At 45.1% G+C, this 23,541-nt stretch overlaps 1 protein-coding gene across 4 annotated transcripts in view; it reads left to right on the forward strand.

The window, feature by feature from the left end:
• The window catches only part of HPSE2 (heparanase 2 (inactive)), a 667,506-nt gene extending 644,835 nt beyond the window's left edge, over window positions 1-22,671 (forward strand). For all 4 annotated transcript variants that reach the window (XM_088019878.1, XM_028098764.1, XM_028098765.1 and 1 more), the window contains 2 exons: window positions 1,991-2,137; window positions 21,834-22,671. In XM_088019878.1, coding sequence (XP_087876004.1) covers window positions 1,991-2,137; window positions 21,834-21,999 — 313 coding nt within the window. In that variant the 3' untranslated portion in view covers window positions 22,000-22,671. The remainder of the gene's footprint in view (window positions 1-1,990; window positions 2,138-21,833) is intronic.
• The last annotated feature ends 870 nt before the right edge of the window (window positions 22,672-23,541 follow it).

Consider the following 23,541-nt stretch of genomic DNA (forward strand, 5'->3'; position numbering starts at 1 on the left):
CAACTCTTAATTAACACCCTTAGAAGCAGAGGTGAGTGACCCAGAGGCTAAGGGATGCTGTTTCTGCAAGGAATGATATTTTCCTCTGGGCAAAGTTGACTTAGAGTTTCTCTGAACTCCTCCTTTGAAGGTAGGACTGGGTCATTTCTTCTGTTTCCTCTCATTAACCCATCCAGATGGGGCCCTAGGGGACCCCTTAGAAACAAAGTCTTTTTTCCTACAAGAAAGAAGGAAATCATTATGGTTTTGTTGGTACATGCTGAAAGGCTCTTGCATGTAGGCATATAGTTCTTCCAGGCTTCTGAACATCCTGTGCTGGTTTAAAAGGATTCCAAAATGTGAATAGTTTTATAATCTTGGTGTAGGTAAAACAGCAAAAGCAGAAATAAAAAGGATCAATAAATTTGACTACCTAAGAGTTTTTAACTTTTATACATCAGAATACAATGTAAACAAACTGAATTGGTCAAAGAAACCTGGGGGAAATTTTGCAACATACCCGCAGACAAAGGATCACTACCTTTAATAAATAGTTTTTATAAATCAATAAGAAAATGGGCCAAGGACATGAATAGTCACTTTACAAAAGAAGAGATGAAATGGCAAACAGGCAAATGAAAACAATGCTGCACCTCAGCATGAATTTTTTAAAAAATACAAATTAATACAACATCGAAATCCCACTATCACCTCTCAGGTTGATAAAGGTATTTTAAAAGGTTAATATCCATTATTCTTAAGGGTATGAGGAAATGGGTGCTCTTATAGATAGCTGAACAGAGCAAATTGGTACAAGCTTTCTAGGCAGTTAACATCAGTGTTAGCAAAATGTGGGTATCAGTCAGGATAGGTGAGGTTATGCCGTGATAGTGGAGGACCAACAAATCTCCATGGCTTTCGATAAGAAAGTGTATTTCTCATGCATACCACTTACCTGTCATGGCTCAGCTGTAGCTCTGCTCCAAATCATCTTTGTTCCAGGATGCAGGTCAATAGAGTAACCTCTGTCAAGAACATCGTTGGTCTTCCGGCACAGGGAAAAGAGACATGGCAAAACAAGGCTGCCTCTTAAAACTTCTGCACAGAGATTTTAACATGTCCACCCACATTTCACTGGCCAAAACCAATCGTGTGATCCCTAGGGTTCAACATAGCAAGGACAGAAAATCTTCCCACAGGGAAGGGCATCACCGGGAATGAACCAGAAGATTTGGTTAGGAATCATGCCATATGCCTTCCCCTAGACCTAATGTGTCCAACTTCCAGGACTTTATCAGAAATAATGGTGACATGCAAATAGTTTATATAATAGCATTAGGTAATTTTGTTATGGCAAATTTTGAAAAAAGTGTAAGTCTCCAAAGGTAGGGGGTTAACTAAATAAATTATGTTACATTTCTATAATTAAAGAATTTAGCATTCTTCTGTAAATAGAAGAAAATACAATAACATAATAAGATGAACATATGTTTAAGATGTTCACGAACTGAAAAAACAATGTGGTCCCAATTAGATGAAAACTGAGAAATATATATGTATGTGTCAAAGTACTCAGTAAATATTTGAATTAATATTGAATTAATAAACAAAAAATACTGGAAGGATGTTTACCAAAATTTTATCATATCTCAAGATACTTGGATTATGAGAGAATTTTCTTTTTCTTCTTTGTATTTCTCCGTATTTTTCCTTTTTCTCCCCCTGCAGTCAGCATGTTTTATTTTCACACTCAGAAAAAGATATTTTGTTTTCTAAAATCATTGTGATACATTTAAACAAAAACAAAAGGAGTGTGGTAGGAAGTGGGTATCTTCTCTGCAAGAAACCACAAACAATAACAAGGCCTTCCTGTCTTTGAAGGTCAGGGGTGGCCAAGAATCATAAAATAAGTGCCCTTTCCTGGCGCAGTCCTGTTTGGTGCAGTCTATAAATTATTTAGCAGCACCTAACCACTTTATTTCCATCTTACCCTTCTCCTTCCCCATCTCAGCCACAACTACGTTCGAGGGTCCATTACACTCTTTATCATCAACCTGCACCGGTCAAGAAAGAAAATCAAACTGGCGGGGACTCTCAGGGATAAGCTCGTGCACCAGTATCTGCTGCAGCCCTATGGACAGGAGGGCCTCAAGTCCAAGTAAGTGCAGACCAAGAAATAGCTTAAGAGCCATTGCAGCAGGAGCTGGGAAGGGAAGGATCTAAGCTGTCCCTTTCCTGCTGCTAATTCCCTCGGGGGCTCAGTGGGATGGAGTCAGGGGACTGCTGACTTCCTTTGGGATCTTTGTCAAGCCCGTCCCGGTTCTAGGCTTAGATTCCTCAACTGTAAAGTCAAATGGCAGACAAAATATTTCTCAACAAGGGCATTTTTGGTATCTGGGCAAGACAATTCATTACGAAGAATGATCTCATTTCAAGCTACTTATTCACATCCTGGTCCCTGCCCACTAAATGCCAATAGCACCCCCTAGTCATGTGACAACCGAAAACCCTGGGGGTTGACAGCCACGCCCCTTTCAGCTGTAACATTCTGTAATGCTATAACTCCCTGTTTGTCAGCATCTATGAACCTCATAGGGACAAAGGGTTCAAAGTTCAGAGATCAAGAGTCTATTCTGCCCCTAAATTTATAACTTTGGACACATCACCTCTTGGATCTCAAGTTTCCTTATCTGAACATTAGAAGAGACATTATATTCTGGGGGCTCTGTGATTCCCTCAAACTCTATAAATATATGATTCTGTGATACTCCCTACCTCCCTCGGTCTCTACCAGAGACTGTTGACAACACTGACCTCTACCAAGAGAAAGCAGCTCTAGGCCACAGGGAGAAGAGCCTGGTCAGCTCCCCCGAGTAAGGCCTCCCAGGAAGGGTATGGGACACTGTACAGACTGGGAGCATTCCTATTCCATTTTTAATGTTTACCAAGTTTAACAAAGCTGTAAACTTGGAGCAGGTGGCTTGCATTCCCACAGCTGCCCACAACTATTTGCGCTATAATTGTTCGCTGTTTCACAGCAACCTTGGTGGCTTGCATTTGGCTTCCAACTGTACGCGCAATGGGAACAAAACACAATCTGGGAAGTCACTTACTGAGAGTCTCTTTAGCCCACCCTAGATCTGTATTTTCAGTCTTGGTTCACATACTGTCTCTTTTCCCTGGCTACATGTACTTTTCTTTCCCCCTCAATCCTACCTGTATTAGGAGACTCTCTTGAGTATTTTATCCCATCTCTATTTACCAGTCATTCATGACTAGTGTGCTGAATTCCTGGTCTTTATCCTAGGCAGGAGAACCAGTTCTGGTCCCAGCTTCACTCAATAATCGTTTGACTTGGGTAGATCCTTCAGTCCTAATCCCTTGGCCTCAGTGTTCTCATCTGCAAAATTCAAGAGTTGCTTTACGTTTGGTAGGGTCCCTTCCAGCTTTAAAGTTCTCATCCTGGGTCTGATTTTCTGAGGATCATGAGTATGTTTAAGTTTCCCACTGCCATTCACTAGTGACCTGCAAAGTCATATCTGGCAGAAGGGCTGACACTTCAAGCAGTGACTGTGATCGTTCAGGGTCCTCTGGAGCCAGAGATTAGGAGCTGAGCCTGCCCAATGTTGGGAAGACCATGTGTACTGTGTGGAAGGAACTGGCCAAATGCCTTAGTCTAATGGGCCACTTGCTGGCTGTGGCACTTTGCTTAGGGAAGCAGATTACATAATCTCTATAATACAGTCTCAGTTTCTTCATCTCATGGGGAGAGGAGTAAACAAGATAATCCAAGTAAAGTTCCTGCCACGTAGGAGGTGTGCAGTAAATACCCATTGCCTTCCTTTTCCTCAACTTGGGACTCTAGCTGGCTGGGGAGGAAGAGGGATTCAACTGCTTTCTTTCCAACATCTCTAAGATGTTCTTCCAAAGCAGAGTCTTCTTGCATTTTTAAGATAATGCGTTGCTAAGACACTTGTTAATATGATAATAAAAATGGTATAAATGCAAAACCACGAAACAGGAGGGGATGTAGTCAGAGGGTAGCATCATTTTATGAGTTTGTTCCCCCACCAACCAAGGGCATGGGCCTCCAACACTGTTTACTCCACTCTACGCCCCTGCCTCCAGGATTATTCCCCTGACACTAGAACCTGGCCACACCTCGGGGCCTCCTGCCTCTAGCTGTCTGTCAGAGTGACTGCGGTAACTCGCACTGGCTACTCGTATGCTATATGTTCCAATTCCGCTGTCTTGTACCTCACCTTGTCACCATCGCAGCAAGAAGTTGTGTTATGGTTTTGTTGAGAATGTCGGAGAGGGACAGGGAAAAAGAGAATTTCATTCCACAGGGGTCCTGAAGAGGGATTTGGTAATGGCCACTGAGATCAAATAACAATGTTATACAATCAGAAGAAGAGGGAGCCAGAATCAGAAGGCCTGCCTATGAATCCAGTTGCCTCCATTTACTCATGTGGACAGACCTCGGCTCCCTTACCTGTCAGAGGGGGTGATTATGAGAATCAAATTAGAGCATGTGGGTGAAATACAGCTTTCTACAAATAAAAATTTCACACACCCATGCATACGCATATGTATATAAGTAGAAATACAGACAGGCACATATGATGATACATATATTATCTTAAAGAGAGTTTTGGATTGGAAGTCAGGAGAACTGAATTCCAGCCCTAATGCTGCCCTTACTTCACTGTGGAGCTTTGAGCCCTTCACTTAGTTCTCTAAGCCTGTTTCTCTCCTGTAAACTACCACTTAATGTGACACCTCTCCCGTTCTAGACACCCATGGCTCAGACCCTGTGCTGCGCCATCTTGTACTGTAAGCCACCAGCAGAGGCTGTTATGCATACATTCAGCACCCCCAACGCTCTGCTCAGTAACTACGAATGCATGCAGGAGCCCTCGGTGGTTCTGAGATGAGGGTCTCACAGGAAGGGTGGGGTTTTGGTGAAGCAGACTCTGCAGGAAAGGATGAAAGGAAACGCAAGGAAGTGATTTCAGCCTTTGGTGTCTCCTTCTCTGTTTTATAAGCCTCTGGGGCCAGATTCTGTGTTCTGTGTCTGGGAGTTCCTCGCTGCAGCCTGGAGCCATATTAGCTCAGAAGAGGATGGAAAGCTCTGGGAGCTGAGGAACCTGTAATTGCTCTTGTCTGGAGGAACCAGAAAGAGGAGATAGAGCAAGTCAGTGTGCCATTCAAGCCACCAGTTAGACATTTTGGCCTGGTGTTTCAGGAGTAGAGAGATGCCAGCAAACCTTTATGACTGGTTGAGAACAAGGGGGTAATTCTTATTCTCTTGGAGTTGTCAGCAGGGCTGGGTATATTTGAAATCTCTGGAAAGGCATCTTCATGAGATCTCGGGGCTCAAGAATGTCAAGCATTGCACACGAAGCCCCCCCAGGGCCACTAATCAGGCATAGTCTGGGCATCCGAGTCCACAAATGAAGGCTCCTGTTTGTCATTTCAGTAAGTGAGCCAATCATAAGGCCCACCACTCGAGTCTCAACTCTCTATGTGAGAAATAGTTCCCATTCTTGGAATCAGACAAAAGGTGGGTGCCCTATACCCTATAGGATAGGAGAAGGGAAGCTTCGAAAACTGCATTGTACAAGAGGACGGGGTTCTGTGTCTAGAATACATGTTCTGTAAGGAATGGCTGAAGGTAATAGGGAGATTTCATTTAGAGAGGAAAAGGAAGGCAAGTCGTGAGGACTTTCTTCAGATACTTCAAGGACTGTGAAGTGAAAGAAAATAGATTTAGCCTAGAATCCTCTAAAGTGACAGCAAACCAGGGAGTGCAATTTAAAAGAGAAATATTTTACCACAAAAAGAACTCTTTTTCCAAAGGCTCATCTGGCTTGACTGAGGACAGGGTTGTTAGGAGGTAGCCTATTACTCAGAGAGTGAGTGGCCATGGCCAACCCAGATGGGCCCCACGATTCTCACTCAGTGGGCGGGTGAGCTAAAAGAGTTCTGCTTCCCATTGAACTCTAAACTTCATTTATTCTCTTCCATTCTCCTTCCCCCACTCCCACTTCATTTTTGGAGTCTATGGTCAACAGCCAAGTAGCTTCTTCAGGCCACCAAAAGGCCACACAAAGAGGATGTGCTGTGAGAGGATGTGGCAGTGATATTGGGTTAGTTTTTCTCCAGAAAATCTCCATCTGCAAATCCATCCTCTGTCCTGTTCCCTGGTTTCTCACCTTTCTGGAAGGAAAACTGACCATTTACACCCAAGACAATAATAGTTCCCACTCTGGAAAGTCAAAGAGAACCTTTGTGGCATCTGTCATCCACAAAGGAAAGAATCCGCCCAATGCCTGATGTGATCACAAATCAGTGAGCTTCGTCCTCTAGGGAATCATTCTACCCAAGACATCAATATCTCCAGTGCCTTTCAACAAACAGGGAAACAACATGAAGCTGGGCCAAAGAAGTTAACTTACGTAAAAAAACAGGACTCAAAACACGTTTTAGGGAAAAGTCAAACCACGAGCAGGTGTTTGCTCACATCCCAGTGTCCTGCCTTATGTGTCTCATTTGATTCCATTTGAAGGGAAAACTGTCCAAAAATTAGAAAAGAAGGAAACAACCTTCATCACATTGACTGTTCTATTCTGAGGGAATCCGCAGTGCTAAGGATCCCGGGGCAGAACGACATTTTGAAGTGATCTGCTTTATTCTCCCTACCCTTAGAGAGCCTGTGGCAAAACCATAGGGACTAGAAGATGTTCTAGGTTTAAAGACCTCTGGGGAAGGAGGGCCCACAACTTCAATCCTGTCTAAACACTGAATTTTATAAGAACACTGTGGCCCACTGTGGCTGGGACTTTAGAGACAATAGAGAGCTTTAAGAGCCATTATCTCATTTGACCCTCTGAATAGCACCAAGAAGAGAGTAGAACAATCCCTGCCTCTCTCACACATTAGAGTTGGAGAAACCGAATCTTAGAGCATTAAGTGACTTCTTCAAGAGTCACACAACTATTACCTGATAGAGATAGAGAGTATCTAGCACCCAGTTTTCCTGGCCCCAAATCCAATGCACTTTCCTCAACACTGTGCTACCCGAATAGTCCAGCAATATAAAATTATAATGATGTCCTGACAAACATACAGTATGGATCACTGAACCTTATCACGACACTGTCTGCTTTCATCTCATCATAGGCTGATCGCAGAATGAATGTGAAGAACATCAGGTTACTCGGCAATGTTCTCTCCTCTAGGCTAACTTGCCTCTGTTCCATTAACTTTTCTTCACAAGTCCTAATTTCAGAGCCTTCTTAAAAATTCTTCTCTGAGAAAGATTCTGTTTCCCAGTCATATAGAATTTTAATAAAAGCTTTTTTTTTTTCCTCAGCAAAATTGGGGATTTCCCTTCTGTTTCTTCTGTGCTCTTCTCAGACAAAAGGATTATTAAATGCCAGCAGTGCCTATAAATTGGTTTAATTTGAAGCCTGTAAAAATCAATTTTGCCTAGTATACTCTGACCCTATACACGGAGGCACTAGCTTGCCTTCCCCTACTGGAGTGCAAGCCCGGAGTTACATCTCTGAGGGAAAGATGCTGGCACGTGAGCCTTCTCACATGTCTTCATCCATTCATCACCTTTTATTGAGATCCTACTTTGTCCCACACATGACTTGTTCCCCTTCAGCAGCCTAACGTGCAGTGGCAATTAATGTAGCTGAAATTTTAAATGAATTTTAGTCCCATAACTATAAAGAGCCAGGAATCCCAAGTAGACAAATTAGGGGAAAACGTCTGAACATTAAGTTCAATGTGAATGCTTTATCACAGAATGTCTCTTGATCTCCTCATGCCAACCCACGTCATCAGTGGCCTTCAAAATCTATTCAATGTGGAGTGTTAGGGGGAGAGAAGGAAGGGAATTCCGAGGTCCCCGTCCTCAAGGAGTTCATCTCTGTTATTAGAACAAACAACTAACAGGGAAGCAGCTTGTGGCTGGTGCATGAGAGAGCTGTGGAGCATTTCTGCTACAGGGCTGATACGTTCCATATTAAATGTTTACATTTCATATCTGCATGAGCCTCTCCTTCAGCTGCCATGATGTTAGCTGAAAGAAACTTAAGGTTCCTATGAACCTAGAATCTTATTGCCTATTCTGTGAAGAAACGAACATATTGTTTTTCTTTTCTGCATACTGCTTATTTTTTACATCTCTCCGGGATATGACTTTTGCTTTGATTTCACCCTCATTAAATCCCATATCAAAGAAAAACATTGGCATCTAACCGCATACCTTTAGAAGGGTGTCGTTTGATGTTAGCCAAACAGAATAGTTCTGAAAATACTCAAGTTAACTCACAGGTGCTTAGATTTTAAAAATATCTTCGTGTCCCTTTTGGAACAGAGCACATTATGATACTTCATCTCCAGATTCAGAGGTTGGCGAGTGTGAGGGCTGAACTGGCCACCATCTGACCTACCACAGTCTCTCTCTAAAGATGACTAGAAGCGCCACATTTATTTTTGGACATGGACGGATCTGGGAAAAGGAACTTGGGGAAAATTCTTAACCTTGAGAACTCTATACCAAGACTTCTTACTCACATGCTTAAAAATAAAAACTGAAGACCTGCTTTCTAGGACCAAAGGGCCATTATTCCACTTACCTCAGCAGACTCAAGATATGTAAGTGTGTAAGTTCTACACTGCTGATATTAGTTGGTACCTGGAGTTTTTGAACTCTCTTTGACCAGACCCACTCCCTGCAGGTTTCCATTATCTCCACTTGTCTGGGATCATTTAAATTAGTTTCTTCTTAAAATAAACCACGTTATGAAAGTTCTACAGTTATTAAAAGATGATTTATGGAGGAAAAATTTGAGAGTACTCTTAGCAATCAAGAAGCTTCCTCTAGAACGTCCCTGACAGAAAGCCCATCAGCTTCTGTTTGATGAGACTGCTCATGTCATGAGTCAGCCCACTCTGGGACTCATGAGGCAGCTCTGATTGTAGGGAAGACCCTCCTTGTATGGGGCCAAAGTGTGTTTTCTTCCATGTCTCCCCTTGCTTTAGAAAAATTAAGCAGAGTAAATCTATACCTTCTTCATAATAATTTTTCAGTGTCTCCCCATAGAGTTGTACTCTCCAAGCGAAACACTCAACTCCTTCAACCATTCCTCAAATGGCCTGGTTTCCAGATGGCTCACTATTCTGTTCACCTTGGAATCCATTTAGCTATAGAACCTTATCTCCTATGATTAACTGTTCAATTTCCTTACCTCAGACAAGCTCAGTTGTGGAGGTCTGAGCAGGAGTAGGAAGTGTGAGCATTTTCTTATTCCAATTTACCTTACCAACACAGAACAGTAATATTTTTAAATCTTTGCCAACTTCATAATGAAAAATAATACTCTCATCTTAATTTGTATTGAGTATTAGTGAGGTTGAAAATTTTTCATGTCTCTTAGTATCGTTTTTAGGCATTTTCTATGTCTTTTGCTTATTTTTCAATTGGGTTGTTATCTGTTTTATTAATGATTTCTAAGGTTTTTCTAACATGAGGCAATTTCCCCTTTGCTACCTATCAGATGTGTTAAAATATTCTCCCCAGTATTTTATTTACTATTGTTCCAACTATTTCATTTTTAGGGTACTATCTTGACATACAGAAGTATTCCCTTTTTATATAGTTAAATCTATATATCTTTTGCTTTGTAGTTTCTTCCATTCCACTTATATGTCTATGTATTTATAGTCCCCAAATCAGATAAATATGTATCTTTATTTTCTTCTAGTTTCTTTTTTGTTTCATTTTTTATATTTATTTCTTTAATGCCTCTGGAATGTGTTTTGATATTCTGTAAGAGGTAAGGACCATCCATTGTGCTATTGGAGCTGAAAGTGTGTGCAGAAGCTGTCCACCCACACAGGGCTTCAGGTGCTGGTTTTAAAAAGGGGAAAAAAGGATCCTTTTTTTTTTAAAGCAAGCATTAGAATGGAGACTTCTTTTACCTGGAGGAAAAGGCCCTGCTGTGCAGATGCAACCCCATTATCTGTAGCCCTGTTAGCAGGGCACTGAGAGCCCCCCAGGAGGAAAGATAAGCCGCAGAGGCTGGAGCACCGGTGGCAAGGAAGGTGCGTGGGCCTGGGCAGATCTACGAGCTGGTGGCAAGTGAGCAGGAACATTCGAGCTCCTGTTCCAGGTGAGAAAGTCTGAAACGGACACTGTGAAAGTAGAAATGTAAATATATATGAGTATGTATATTTATAAAAATACTTACATGTAAGGCTCTGAGTCAGTCTGTAGAAAAACCATAGAGAAGTAACCATATAGAGAGATGAGCCTTACACATCTCTAGTTAAAGTAAGCTTACTACTCATTGAAACTTAGAGAATTTGGATTCTTTTCGCCCTTGTGCTCATTTCAGGGTGTTCTGTGGTTCAAAAAGAGATAGTAGCCATAACCAACGTATATAGCATGATCTGAGTAAATAATTACATCCATATCTGGAAAATGCAGTGAAGGTACTGAATGACATATTTAATCCCCTTGGGTTCCTCTAGCCTGGAAAGAGCTTGCACCACCTCTGGTCCGTAGGGAACTCTCTGTGCCACAGCCCAGGACCTGAGAGAAACCGAAATGCCTTTGAGAACTTGCCCTTCAAGAAAAGGACAGAGTTTTTCTTTTTACTGTTAAAGAGAAATGCAGAGTTCATTATCTAACCAAATGCTTCATCCAATTCGGTTCTTAATTCATCCAGTTCGGTTCTTAATTCAGAACACACGCTTCCCTGTGTGTTCTGAGGAGCATGCTCATCTCCCTGGTGGACACACAGGAGGGGAGACATGAAGGGAAGCAGTCCTCTTGAAAGAGCAAAAATGCTCACTTCAGACTAGTCAAAAAAAAAACTTGCCTTTGAAAAGTTCACATCTTACTTTTAGTTTTAAAAAATGTGGCCTCTTGACATGGTACTCCAAAACAGTAAGAAAAGCTCTTTTTATTCAAAATAACTTCAGAATGTGACAGAAAGCTGTTTGAGTCCCGTCCACCCCCAGCTGCAAACATGTGCCCACTCCCTCTCCTACCCCTGGTGCTCACCCACGGCTGTGCGGTGAAGCCCCTGGGAGCTTTCAAAAGCCCTGTGCCCAAGCCACACCCCAGACCAATTAAACCAAAATTCTCCGGGCTGGGACCCAGGCACCAGTATTTTTAAAGCTCCCCCAGGTGATTCAAATATGTGGCCACAGTTGAAAACCACTGTGGCTCCAGAAAACGCTGGAGCAATATCCCAGCAGATTTGCATCTTTGATTTCACCCAGATTCTGGTCTTCATTTAGGCACTGAGCCATTTTGCCAAAGGTGCGAACATGCCATGAGCCCTTGGGAGTTCTCTATGACTGAGTGGAAGGATGTGTACGGCTCCCCAAAGGTTTTATTGTTCATTTTGTTTTAACTCCCGGATTAGTAATGTATAGATCACTGTGCAGATTAGAGGATTATAAAATGCTTTTATACTTTACAGTGATTTGACATCTTAAACCAAGATGTTAAGGAATTCAAGGTTTTCACTTTGCACTCAGGGTTGTTTTCTGAGAGTTTTTCATTTGCTCTCGGCTTCAGAATACATTTTCTTGCAGCTCACTCCCAGCAGCAGGAACCTCTCTGCACAACTGTCCATCAAGACTGCGGTCTCTCTTCCCCACCTTCACTCACTTGGGGACTCTCACTGCAGGCAGAGATTTCCATTCTCTTCCAGAAAACCCAGATGAAACACTGGTAAATGAGTACTTTAGGCTAAAGCTCACGTGTTTCCAAGCAGTTGATTCTAAACTGAGGGACAAGGAAGCCGAATATGCAGTTCTGCTGGACTGAGAAGAAATGGCCCTTGTCTTCTTTCTCCACACCCTCCAGAGGCTGTGGTTTGGGTGACAGACAAACGCAAGCCACAGGGAACTGTAAAGTCTTAATCGAGCTCGTCCCTATGGCAGGGCCTGGGCCCTGAATCAGTATTTCTTTGGCTGCCAAGCATCAGGAAGCCCGCGACGACATGTAGCTTATTCCAGATGAGGGGCCTGGAGCCCCGAACTGTGGACCAGCTGCCCAACACCAACAGTCATTTGGCAGACTACCTCTTCCTTGCTCATCTTTGCGAGAATGATTCAGAGTCACCGCACACTTTGCATTTTGACATCTGTGGGCCCTGGAACAGAGCCTGTGCCACCTGGGATGTCTTACTTTTCATTTTTGAATATACAGTGCACCTGATATTATAGGGAGCACTTTATCAAAATCCCATAAAACCAAGATATTTATCTTTTGATTTAATATATTTGAATAGGTATCCAGGGAGCCATGACTTCAAAATGATGTAACTAATTTTGGGTGTGGCTTCTGGACTTTATCTGCTACTTTGACATATGGAAAACCCATCTGCACACCTGTGCACGTGCGTGTGCTCTTACTGGACTCTGTTCATCCCACCTGCAGACTGCCCGTAAAGGAGATGCTTCTCACCCCCACACTGCCTCCGCCAGCTCCACACAATGAGGGCTGGGGGAACCTGATATCTCCCCACAGAGGATATTTTAAGATAAGAAGACAAAACAGACCACAAAGGGTAAATATAGGAGAGGGGAATGTAAGGAGGGAAGAGATGAATTCTAACCTGGCAGTCTGGGAAGTCTGCAGGGCTGAGGGCCATTGAACAGGAGCTGGAAGGATGAGAGAGACACCTAGGAAATGCTAGACCAAAGGAGATTCCAGGCAGTGGGATGAGCTTACTAAAGGTTCAGAAGTACAAAAGTTCAAGGCCCATTTTGTTTGAAGGGAGTGAGTAGTGGCAAATCATTTTACATGAATGGAATATAAGACGCTTTGGAGGGTAAGGGGAAAGGCCACAAAAATATACTAGTGCCAGAACACAGAAGACCTAAAGATCCAGGCTGAGAAGTGTGATTTTCCTTTCGTCTCTCCTCTTGTGTAATGTATTAATTATAAATGTGTGTCTGACCACACATTTGCATGTTTCTGGGTTTCAGTCTTCATGGGTAAGGACTACGTCTGCTACAATTGAATTTGTACAACACAGAGAACACTAGGGATGTGAGTAATGCCCCTTATACACCACTCATGAATGTCGGAGATCATGGCACCAATTCTTTACAATGGGAAGGGAACAGAGTTAACCACATGTTAAAGTCTCTCCATGGTTTTTATAGCTGGTTCCTATTGTGTCCTGTGGTTTGAGAGTGATATGCCTTTGACATGGAGCTTTGAGATGGTCGCAGAATCAAATTTTCTTCCCAAACTGCCCCCAGATGATTTCCTCATCTGTTGGGAATTAACAATATCAGTATAAATCCAGGTTCCTTAGCTGGGCTCTCATTTTGTCTGCCAAATGTGCTAAGTTATTTTAAAGCCATTAGAAGCACATGGTAGAATCCCATTATGGCTTGGACCATTATTACACAGACTTGCATAGAACACAGATCAAATCATGACCCCCAAACCTAACTGCAAACAGGAAAAGCTTATATCTCTAACAACTTGCCTATAAAATCCCCCAGCTCTGCTTGCATGAAGGAGTCCTAGGGTTTGCTCCGTGAGACAGAAGCTAGATCAAAACTCATTGTTTCAGTATGCCCCTCAGAGAATAGGATGAAGGGCACATGATCTTCTTGGCACATACATGGCCAGGAACCTCATGTATGATGTGGGCTCCTGGAGGGGAACAGGAAGGCTTCATCTCCATTTGCTCTCTCTTGTACAGTCTCCTCTCAAACAATAGAGGAAGGGGTTGAAGCGTGCAATCAGGATAACTCCTAGAGAGGCTGACTGAGTGGAATGCAACCAACATTAATTAGAATTACCCTCGTAAGCAAGAAGGCACTGAACCACATGCTATTGAAAATTAAGAAATGCAGTTTGGTCTAGCCGGCAAAATGACTCCAGCACACAGATAAAACAAAGCTGAGCAGGACGAGTGCTAAAGAGGGAGCTGCAAGTAATATGCCTGTCTTGCAGCTGGGGCTATCAGCTAAGGCCCTGTGAAGGAGGCCACATCCAATGGGGCCCGGAGAGAAGAGTAGACTTCTCGACAGATTCTACCAGATTCCAGGCAAGGCAAAAAAGCACAGAGGAGAAAAGCTTCAGGACACGCTTGGAAGTGATCCTCCCCACGACCCCTGAGGCAGGAGCACCCCTGAGCGGGTAATGAGCATCCTGCTCCAGCTGGGCTAGTGAGACCAGGCGACACTAACCTGCGGCCACTCCGGAGCGGCCCTCGTCAGCGGGGTAGCGATCACTCCTGGCCATTTCAAAGGAACTTCCTTTCTAAGCTACCCCAGCTGCACAGCCTCTCCCGGAGCAAGGGAGAAGAGCAAGGCCCCTCTGTCCTCAAACCCTCCAGGCTCTAACCTGCCCCTGACCCGGAGAAGGGCCGGGCAGCTGCAGAGACCAGCTTCCTTACTCAGCGAGGGGGCCGCCGGGCCTCGGGGGCCTGTAAAGCGCACACAGGTGCGCGGCCGGCGCGGAGGGCCGGGGCGCCTGGGACCGGGCCGGGAGAGCGGGGCGCCGGGTCGCGCGGGGCGCCTGCAGCCCCGCACCTGCGCCGACCCCCGCCCTGCACGCTGCCCGAGAAGCCCGCACCCCGGCGGGAATCGAAACCCGGCTGCGCAGGTTTCCCTAATATGGGCCACATTCAGGGGGACCCCCTGCCAAGTGGACCGCAACGCAGTTTTTGCTGGGATCTGACCGACCCTGAGGTCTGTTCCTCCGGGAGGCCAAGCGCAGGAGCCTCTGCCCGCCCCCGTCTGCCGGCCCTGCCGGGACCTAATGCGGGCTGTGGGGGGCAGCGCACGCGCTCTGGCTTCCCGGGAGCCGGCTCCGGGGCTGGGGGTGGGGGAACTCTCCGGCGCTGTTGTGTAGAACAAGAGTGCCCTCTAGTGGCACATGGGGCAGCACTCTGGGCCGAGAGTCAGACTAGGAGGTTGTTGGGGTTATGAGGAGCAAAGGGAGCTGATGCCCCCTCCCCAACACACACACTCAGATTCTTAGACATTCTCCTTCCTCTCCCTCATTCCTCCGTCTCCCCTGCTTCCCTTCTTTTCTCCCCCTCTCATGGTTTAACGATCCAGAAACAGAGACCAGAACAGACTGCTGACATGTCCAGGCCTGCACATGTTGGAAGTCTGAACTAAAACTCAGATCTCTGGCCTTCCAGTCCAGTGTCTTTTCCTTCTAGGTTCATCTACCTGCATATTTATAACCAGTCCTTCTTTTATTGCTCACCTGCTACGTGAGTTGGTGTAGGGAGAGTGCAAGAATGAACAAGACAGATACATGGTCTTCCTGCCTAGTGGAGAGACAGACAAGCGGTCAGCAATGCGAGTACCCTGTGATGAGTGCAGAGACCCTAGAAGTATGGGGTAATATGGAAGCACTTTGGAGGGGCACCTGACCTGAAGGACAGATAGGAGTTAGCCAGGAAAAGGAAGCTGGAAAGGGGAGTATGGAGAAGGTTCCAGGCAGCAGGAACATGTACAAAAACTCTGACATCAGAGATTGTGCTTGGAGAAATTGCAGCATGGAATGGAAGGAGGTGGTGAGTAGTGGGGAGCTGGACCGGGCAGGAACTAGGGTGAGCCTCTAGTGGGCTGGAGACATAGGTAAAAGGCTTTGCCTATTAGGTCTTATAAAGGTTTTGGACAGTGTTCTAAGATCAGCAGGGAGCTACTGAACATTAGGTAGGTGAATATCATGATCAGATTTCTATCTGAGCGGGATGACTCTGAGTTTGGCATTAAATGCCTCAAGCTAGTTGTTAGGCTTTGGACAAACCACCTAAAAAATGTTCAAGACAGAAGGAATCTTAGGTTTCATCTATGTCTTACAAGTGGAGAAAGCCAAGCTCAAAAAAGGCAAATCACTTCCTCAAAGTAGCTGAGGCAGAACGATTATCGCTAAGTCCCTTCACCTCCCACTCAAGGTACCAAATATGTCAGCCTGAAGCAGACACAGCTCCCAAGGCTGCTCCCAATAATACAAAGTCTCCCCCAACCTCTGCCCCCACAGAAGTCCACCCAGGGCCAGACCATAATCCAGCAAATTATCCTCAAGACTGGCAAAGAGCATGCTCACTAGACCGGCTTTCCTGAGACCTCAGGATAGTTGAAAGCTTGCTTCAGTATCCATGGCTAGCAAGAACCAGGGTAAGACGTGAAAGACTAGAGATTGTAGACAAGTGGTGGGGGAAGGAGGGTGACCTGGGCAAGGGGCTCCCTTGGAGACCGGGGGAGCAGAGGGCTTGACTCCACACTGACACATTGAATCTCATTTCAAATAGCATGCAAAATAAAGAAAACAAGTTTAGGAATTGAAAAGTAACTCAGACTTTATAAAAACAGATGGTGATAAAATGCAGTTGTCCTAATATTTGGATAATTTAAATGCCCTCAGCAGCTAGGGAATTAAGAGAAATAGTTCAACATAGGCTGGATCATTTAGCATTTGGTGTGAAAAGTCATGGGCAGTAAGGAGGTCCCAGAATATGCTGGAAATATGATAAGGAAAGGTTTTGAAATAAAGAAACACGATCCTGGTGAGTGCCATCTGGAATTGGAGAATAACATGAAATAGTAGAAAGAGGTGTCAGAAGGACTGAATTCGAGACCTAGCTTAGCCATCTATTAGCTATGTGACCTTGCCCAGACCATTTAACCTCTCTGACCTCATCTCAACAGTAAAGTTACAATAATAATAATAATAATCACCCCATGTACCTCACAGGGCTCTTTAGCAATCACCAGGGAGGCCAGATAGGACCATGGTGAAGGGTAGCATTGCAGATGTTACCCCTCCCACTTACTGGCTGTGTGACTTAGGTGAGACCCCTGTAAACTCTGATTTCTTCATCCATAAAATAGGGTTGCTAACCCCTGCCTCAGTTGGTTGTTGGAAGGACTAAATGCGATAGTCAAATGAAATCATAATAAAATGCCTTTGTGTATAAAATAGTGTGTACTAATCATGATTTTTATCGTCAGTGTGACTATGTTTTCAAACTTACAAATTGTTCATAAAAATGAAAGATTATTATATTTAGCATGATATGACTTCACTGGTAACAGGATAAATATTAAAAGAAAAATGTAAGTAGGAAAAATAGAATGGAGGTGGTAAAGCATGTGGTCTGTCTTTATAATGGAGGGACTTTATAGATGAGGATGTATGGGGACTCAGGGTCTCAGCAAATTAACTCATGTTGGCTTAGTTAAAAGATGGTCATATGGATCTTTTTTAAGGATGAAAAATACTATCCATGATCAATGGCCTCATGTCAGGTTAGGATAAGGTATCTGGCGAGTGAAAGAATCAGCGATAATTCAGTTCTTATCTCACATCTCCAGAGCCATTGAAAGTGAGAGTAAATTGGTACGTTAATGAAATCTGTAAAGACACTCAGCAAACCTCCAGGGAGCCTCTCTCAAGCTGGAGAAACTCCACCCCAGAAGATAAGAAGTCATGCAAAAGAGCCGCAAGGTTCATTCACTTGTTCAAAAATATTTCATCCCTACTCCAGGCTGAGCACCTTGTTAGGCACTGGGGATTTAGGGATGAAAGACATGATCCCTTTCCTCACCAAGCTCACAGCCCAGGGAGCGGGAGAGTGAGTAAGTCACTACAATTCAGTGAGGTAGTCATATATAAGTTTGGGATACAAGAGAGTCTGGAGTTGGGGCTTCTAGCCCAGCCCAGGGATCAGAAAAGTTTCCCCAGAGGAAACAACACCTGAGCAGGTTCTGCAAAGACCCAGCGTGGTTAATCTGACAGGGGAAGAGGGTGGGTTGTTCTAAGAGGAAGGAGCACCACCAAAGTGGAACTGCAGGTCGTTTAATTTGGTCCTATGGGGCAAAGAGGCAGCCCTGTAAAAGGACCCGGGTTCCTTTGTGGTGTTGGCTCATGTCACGGTCCTCCCACATTATAGTAATTGTCCTTTTTTTTTTTAAAGATTATTTATTTATTTATTTATTTGAGAGAGAGAATGAGAGACAGAGAGCACCAGAGGGAAGAGGGTCAGAGGGAGACGCAGACCCCCTGCCGAGCAGGGAGCCCAATGTGGGACTCGATCCCGGGACTCCAGAATCATGACCTGAGCTGAAGGCAGTCGCCCAACCAACTGAGCCACCTAGGCGCCAAATCTCTTGCCTGAGGGGCACCTTGGTGGCTCAGTCAGTTAAGCATCTGCCTCTTGGTTTTAAGCTCAGGTCATGATCTCAGGGTCGTGAGATCGAGATCCCTGCCCTGCGTCAGGCTCCACGCTCAGTGGGCAGTCTGCTTGTCCCTCTCCTCCTGCCCCTGCTTTCTCTCTCAAATAAATAAATAAAATCTTTAAAATCTCTTGCTTGAAAAAAGCACATGATGCCCCCCTCCTCCCAAAAAATCTATTAGGGATTTTATAACACTTAAAATGAACTTGTGTCTTGTTAATCCCAACAGTGTCTACTGGTACTTACATTTGAAAAATATTTGCTATACTTTTAAATGAACTCGCATACTTCATTCCCAACAGTATCTACTTACACTGTCACTTAATAAATATTCATTTCATTTATTTGCAAGACTTAACTAGCTTTTCATTGTGAAACAACCTTTGTTCGTGCATATATTGATGATGACCTGACAAGAACGGCCAGTTCAGCCCATGCCCGCCCCCAGAGGCCGGTGAACCACAGTTAGCACTGGAATCAGGGGTACTGGCAGGCCCCAGGCCTGGAGAGCTGGCCAGAGAGGGGCTTCACTGTCCCCGTGAAAGTGGAAGGCATGGGGAGATGCTGAAGAGTTTAAAGCAGTGACAGCGATTGATTGCTCCATCAGCAATGTGGCAAGCAGCAGGGGGAAGGCAAGGCAGGGGGCGAAGAGATCGGTTACATGGCAAGTTCTGAACTAAAATAGTAGCAATGAATGGAGAGAAAGAAGCAGATATGAAAAATATTAAAAGGTAGAATTGATTGGACTTAGTGACCCCCGATGTGGGAATTGGGGGCAAAGCCCCAGATGACCAGCTTTCTGGCTTAGGTCATTGCATAGATGGTGGTACCAAAACAAAAAACGCAGAGAAAAGGACAGGGTCTGAGGAGATGATTTTGACTTGGAACATAGCGACTCTGTAGTTTCAATGGGACAGCCAAGTGGAGATAACATTAGTTAGAAGAAGGATCTAGGCTAGGTTTGGGGAGTGTTGACATGGATAGCAACCAAAGTCTTGGGTGTGGGTAATAGCACTCAGCAGGAGTATGGAGTGTGGGAAAAGAGGTTCAAAGACAAAGCGCCAAGAATCCCACCATCTGAGAGGCAGGTAGAAGTGCACAGTCCCCCTCAAGAGGCAACCACAGGCATAGATGAAGGAGAAGGAGAGTGGGGGCAAGAGAGAGACAGTGAGAGACAGAGGTACCATGAGAGCCAAGGGAGGAGAGGGCTTTAAGAAGGAGCCATGAAACTCGTCAGTCCCAAGAGCAGTCAAGTACAAGGACCAATAAGTTTACCCGTAGCTTTGGTGAAAAGAATAACAAAACACCATTCCCTACTTACAGGACTCGTTACACTGTTAGAGGGCCTCATACTTTGTACTTCACGTCTCTGGCCCTGCAGCCTATAGCAATTGCACAGACGAAAAAGCCTCCAGAAGTGGGGTGACTGTCTAGCGAGACAGTGACCGGGCTCCTGGAATTAAAGATCGGTCCAGAATCTCAACCATGCTCCCTGGTTCCATCCACACTTGGGTTAGCTTTTTACAAATAACCAAAAAGGAAATCAGAATGGGCCCTGTTCCAGAATAACGATATAGGTATCAACTGAGGATTCGTTAGAAAGATTAATTAGTATTATTGAACTTGTATTTGAGGGTGCATATGTCTGGTTGTTGGATATTCACACCACCTGAAACAAAATAATGAAAGTACACTGTGAAGACCTGTTCTGGCTTTTCTTCTGCAACTGGACCCCTTCTCCTCACCCCACCTCCCACTCCAGGGAGTAGGCTCTCTTCACCAGAGATGGTCATTTAAATTTGGAGCAAAAGCTCCTTGCAGATTTGATGAGGTCAACACTTACCAGATCTCAATTCTCCTACTTCTGCATTTTTCCAGAGGCAGGTCTAACTCTCCATACAGGAGTCTCCTGCTCACTCATTCCTCAATCACACCAACAAACGGAGGGCGGCTGCCCCTCTGGCCGGTGAGATCTGGACCAGATCCAAACTTATCCATGTGGAACGAGGCCTGGACCTGCCTCTGCCTTGTCCTCTGTTGGGAGCAATTCACAACACACTTATCTCTGGGAATTCACTGCTCTGCTGGGCCTAGGTCTGATTATCTCTCTAAACCTATCATTCATAGCACAGAAGGAACATGAAACAAAGACCTCTATATCAGTTTCTAGCATTTCATTCTCTTTACAGCTCAGATAGTATCACTGCACTGTTATCACATTGGAGGTTGGGCAAGACCCCAAAACAGTCATCACTGTGCAATGTTGATTTTCTGAGGGTGACTCACAGCCTTATTTCCAGCTGGTGGTCTGGCTCTGGCCTTTTCTTCTGACCCAGAAAACTGAGCTTCAATCTGGATACTTGGCTGTACAAGTCATTCCAGGTCAGGAACAGCTGGGAAGTTCTTTGGATTCTGTACCACAGGCCAAGGATGGCTGATGAGCTACTTCCCTTTCTCCTAAGTGTACTCTGTATGTGGCCCTCTTCTCAGGATTGGAGACGGCTGGTACACAGGAAGAAGAAAAGCAAACAGACTGGGTGAATTGGAATTTAAAAAATGCCTACTTTATCACCTACTCCATTGTGTTGCTGAAACAGAAACATCCGTTAAATATTAGATATGAGGGGCACTTGGGTGGCTTAGTCAGTTGAGCATCCAACTCTTGATCATGATCTCAGTCATGAGATCGAGCCCCGCGACGGGCTCCACGCTGGGTGTGGAGCCCACCCACCTCCGCCCCTCCCCCACCGCTTGCACACTCTCTCTCTCCCTACCAAAAAAAAAAAAAAAAACATTTGAAAACTCATTCTCAGAAAAAGGAGTCATTAACTGTCTCTCTCCTCCTTCAGAACAAGCCCAGACAAGTAACATGATGTTAATTCTTTAATTTCTCAAATAAATTAAAGAGATCTTTTAAATAGGAGACTTCTGAAATCATCTTAAGCCTGTACATCACTCCACAGGAAACAATTCTTTAGGTATAAAGTCAAACTGAACTGCCATTATGATTTTAAAAAATAGGGGCACCTGGGTGGCTCAGTCGTTAAGCGTCTGCCTTCGGCTCAGGTCATGATCCCAGGGTCCCAGGATCGAGCCCCACATTGGGCTTCCTGCTCAGCGGGGAGCCTGCTTCTCCCTGTCCCACTCCCCCTGCTTGTGTTGCCTCTCTCGCTGTGTCTCTCTCTGTCAAATAATAAATAAAAACCTTTAAAAAAGTAAAATAAAAAATAAAAAAATAGGTGTAATACAATTTTCAGCTTCTGCAACACAGACTTTTCACTTGTCTAAATGATGTGTCTCTGGAACTAGACGACCTGTGTTTAAATCCTGGCTCCCAGACCTACAAGCTGGATGATCTTGGACCAGTCACTTAGCGACTCTAGGTAAAATGGGATAATAGCAATTTCTTTCTCAGAGCGTTGCTGGAGTTTTTTAATTAGTTTTTAAAAGTAAGACGTGGAGGTGAGAGCTTGGGCATAGCAAGCGTCAGTAAGGGATCACTGGGCCGGTATCAGACAGGCTGGCAGGCAGTCGGGGGCTGCCCAGGCTTTGCTGTGATAATGCAATAACAAGTCCCATGCTATTTGTCTTCACTGTAGGTCAGTGCAGCTGAACGGCCAGCCCTTAGTGATGGTGGACGATGGGACCCTCCCTGAACTGAAGCCCCGCCCCCTGCGGGCCGGCCGGACATTGGTCATCCCTCCAGTCACCATGGGCTTTTATGTGGTCAAGAATGTCAACGCTTTGGCCTGTCGCTACCGATAAGCCACCCTCACACCCACAAGTCACCAGCAGGCCTGCTGGACTGCTTTTCACTCTCCTGCCCTAATAGTATCCTGATTTTTCAGACATCTTCTTAGCAACAAACCAGTCTCTGCTGCTCCATCCTGCTGGCATCAGGACTTGCTCTCCAAAGAGACAAATGCCATAGCATGAGCTTCGCCTAGGTAGGCCACATCCACCCCAAAGGAAAATGTAGACATCCCCTCTAGCTATATAAGGATGAAGGTATGTTTGTAGAGCTGCATGTATCCGTGTGCACACACCATGAAAAGAAGCTGGCAGCGCACTCCCAGGACAGATGAAAGAGCTCTCCATGATTCGGGTCACGGAGCAATGTCACCACGGACCTCAACCTGTGACCGCTGCCCTCGGCACAAGGCGAGGAAGGGAACCACCAGGTGGGCCTTCAGGAGCCCAGCCCTATTCTAACCCCTCTCCTTGTCTGTCCCCCGCTGTTGCCCCGGGTTTCCTATCACCTCTCTTCTCCCTGGGGAGCAAGCGAGGGGGTCGGCGCCTGCCTGCTGGGTGAGCTGTTTATGTCATTTCCTGGCTGATGTATGAGTGCGCGCATCTGGGTTTCTGACAGTGGCATCAATCACTGACTATTCCTCTGGGAAACGGGTGCTTCAAAAGTAAAATTGCAATCATACTCCAGATTTTGTAAGAGGGTTCTATTCCTCTGTGAATCCAGATTCCTCTTGGGTTGGAATGGGAGTCAGGTAACAATATTCATGGGGTGGAGAACAATGTATTAGGCACCACAAAAAGTAATCATCATCCGTCATGTGGCTGGGAGGGAGAGAGTTTCAGCACAAAGAGAAAGCACACTGAGCCACCAAACGGAGACACACACACACACACACACACACACACACACACACACAACTAAGCAAATAATCAGACCTGAATTAAATCTGAAGGAATCTTAAGGGCTTGTAGGTCAAGCCCTTAATGGTTTGTTTGACCAAAACCATTTTAAAAAGGTGTAAATCCACGCCATCAGTGTAAGACACAACTGAAGCTCACCGTTCCGCTTCTTCCCCAGGAGCTGGGTGCCTTAAATGCCATTTACTAGGCGGAAATCTAACCCGGTCCTGAAAGTCGACCAGGTCTGCACTATCCCAGACCAGCCAGTGTGAGCCCAGAACAAAGCTTTCCGAGCACTCCCTGGGGAGAGGGGAAATCTGGAAACTTGAGGTCTGATGGGGGAACTGTGGGGTGGTGGGTGGGAAGCCCCTGAGCCGGGCAGGGAGAAGTGGACTGATTTAAAGGTCATGATCAACCTGTAGGATTCAAGGGGCAAGATGCAAATAAGCTGCCACTGAAATAACTTTCCTGTGGGTTTGATTTTCTTTCTCAGGATAAAGGACACGAATGGCAGGGGCTAAGGACAGGGCCGGGTCTGAGGTGAGACACGGGAGGAAGATGAGACAAGGGAGGAAGTCTGTGAGACTCAGCACGGAGAACAGGGAACGGGGAATTGGGGAGAGGGAAGCCAACAGGCTCGCTCTATGCTTGAGGAAG

Source organism: Eumetopias jubatus, unplaced genomic scaffold, assembly GCF_037043125.1.
Source record: "Eumetopias jubatus isolate StellerSeaLion01/CBP00866 unplaced genomic scaffold, mEumJub1_p1.0 scaffold_17, whole genome shotgun sequence".
Lineage (NCBI taxonomy): Eukaryota > Metazoa > Chordata > Mammalia > Carnivora > Otariidae > Eumetopias > Eumetopias jubatus.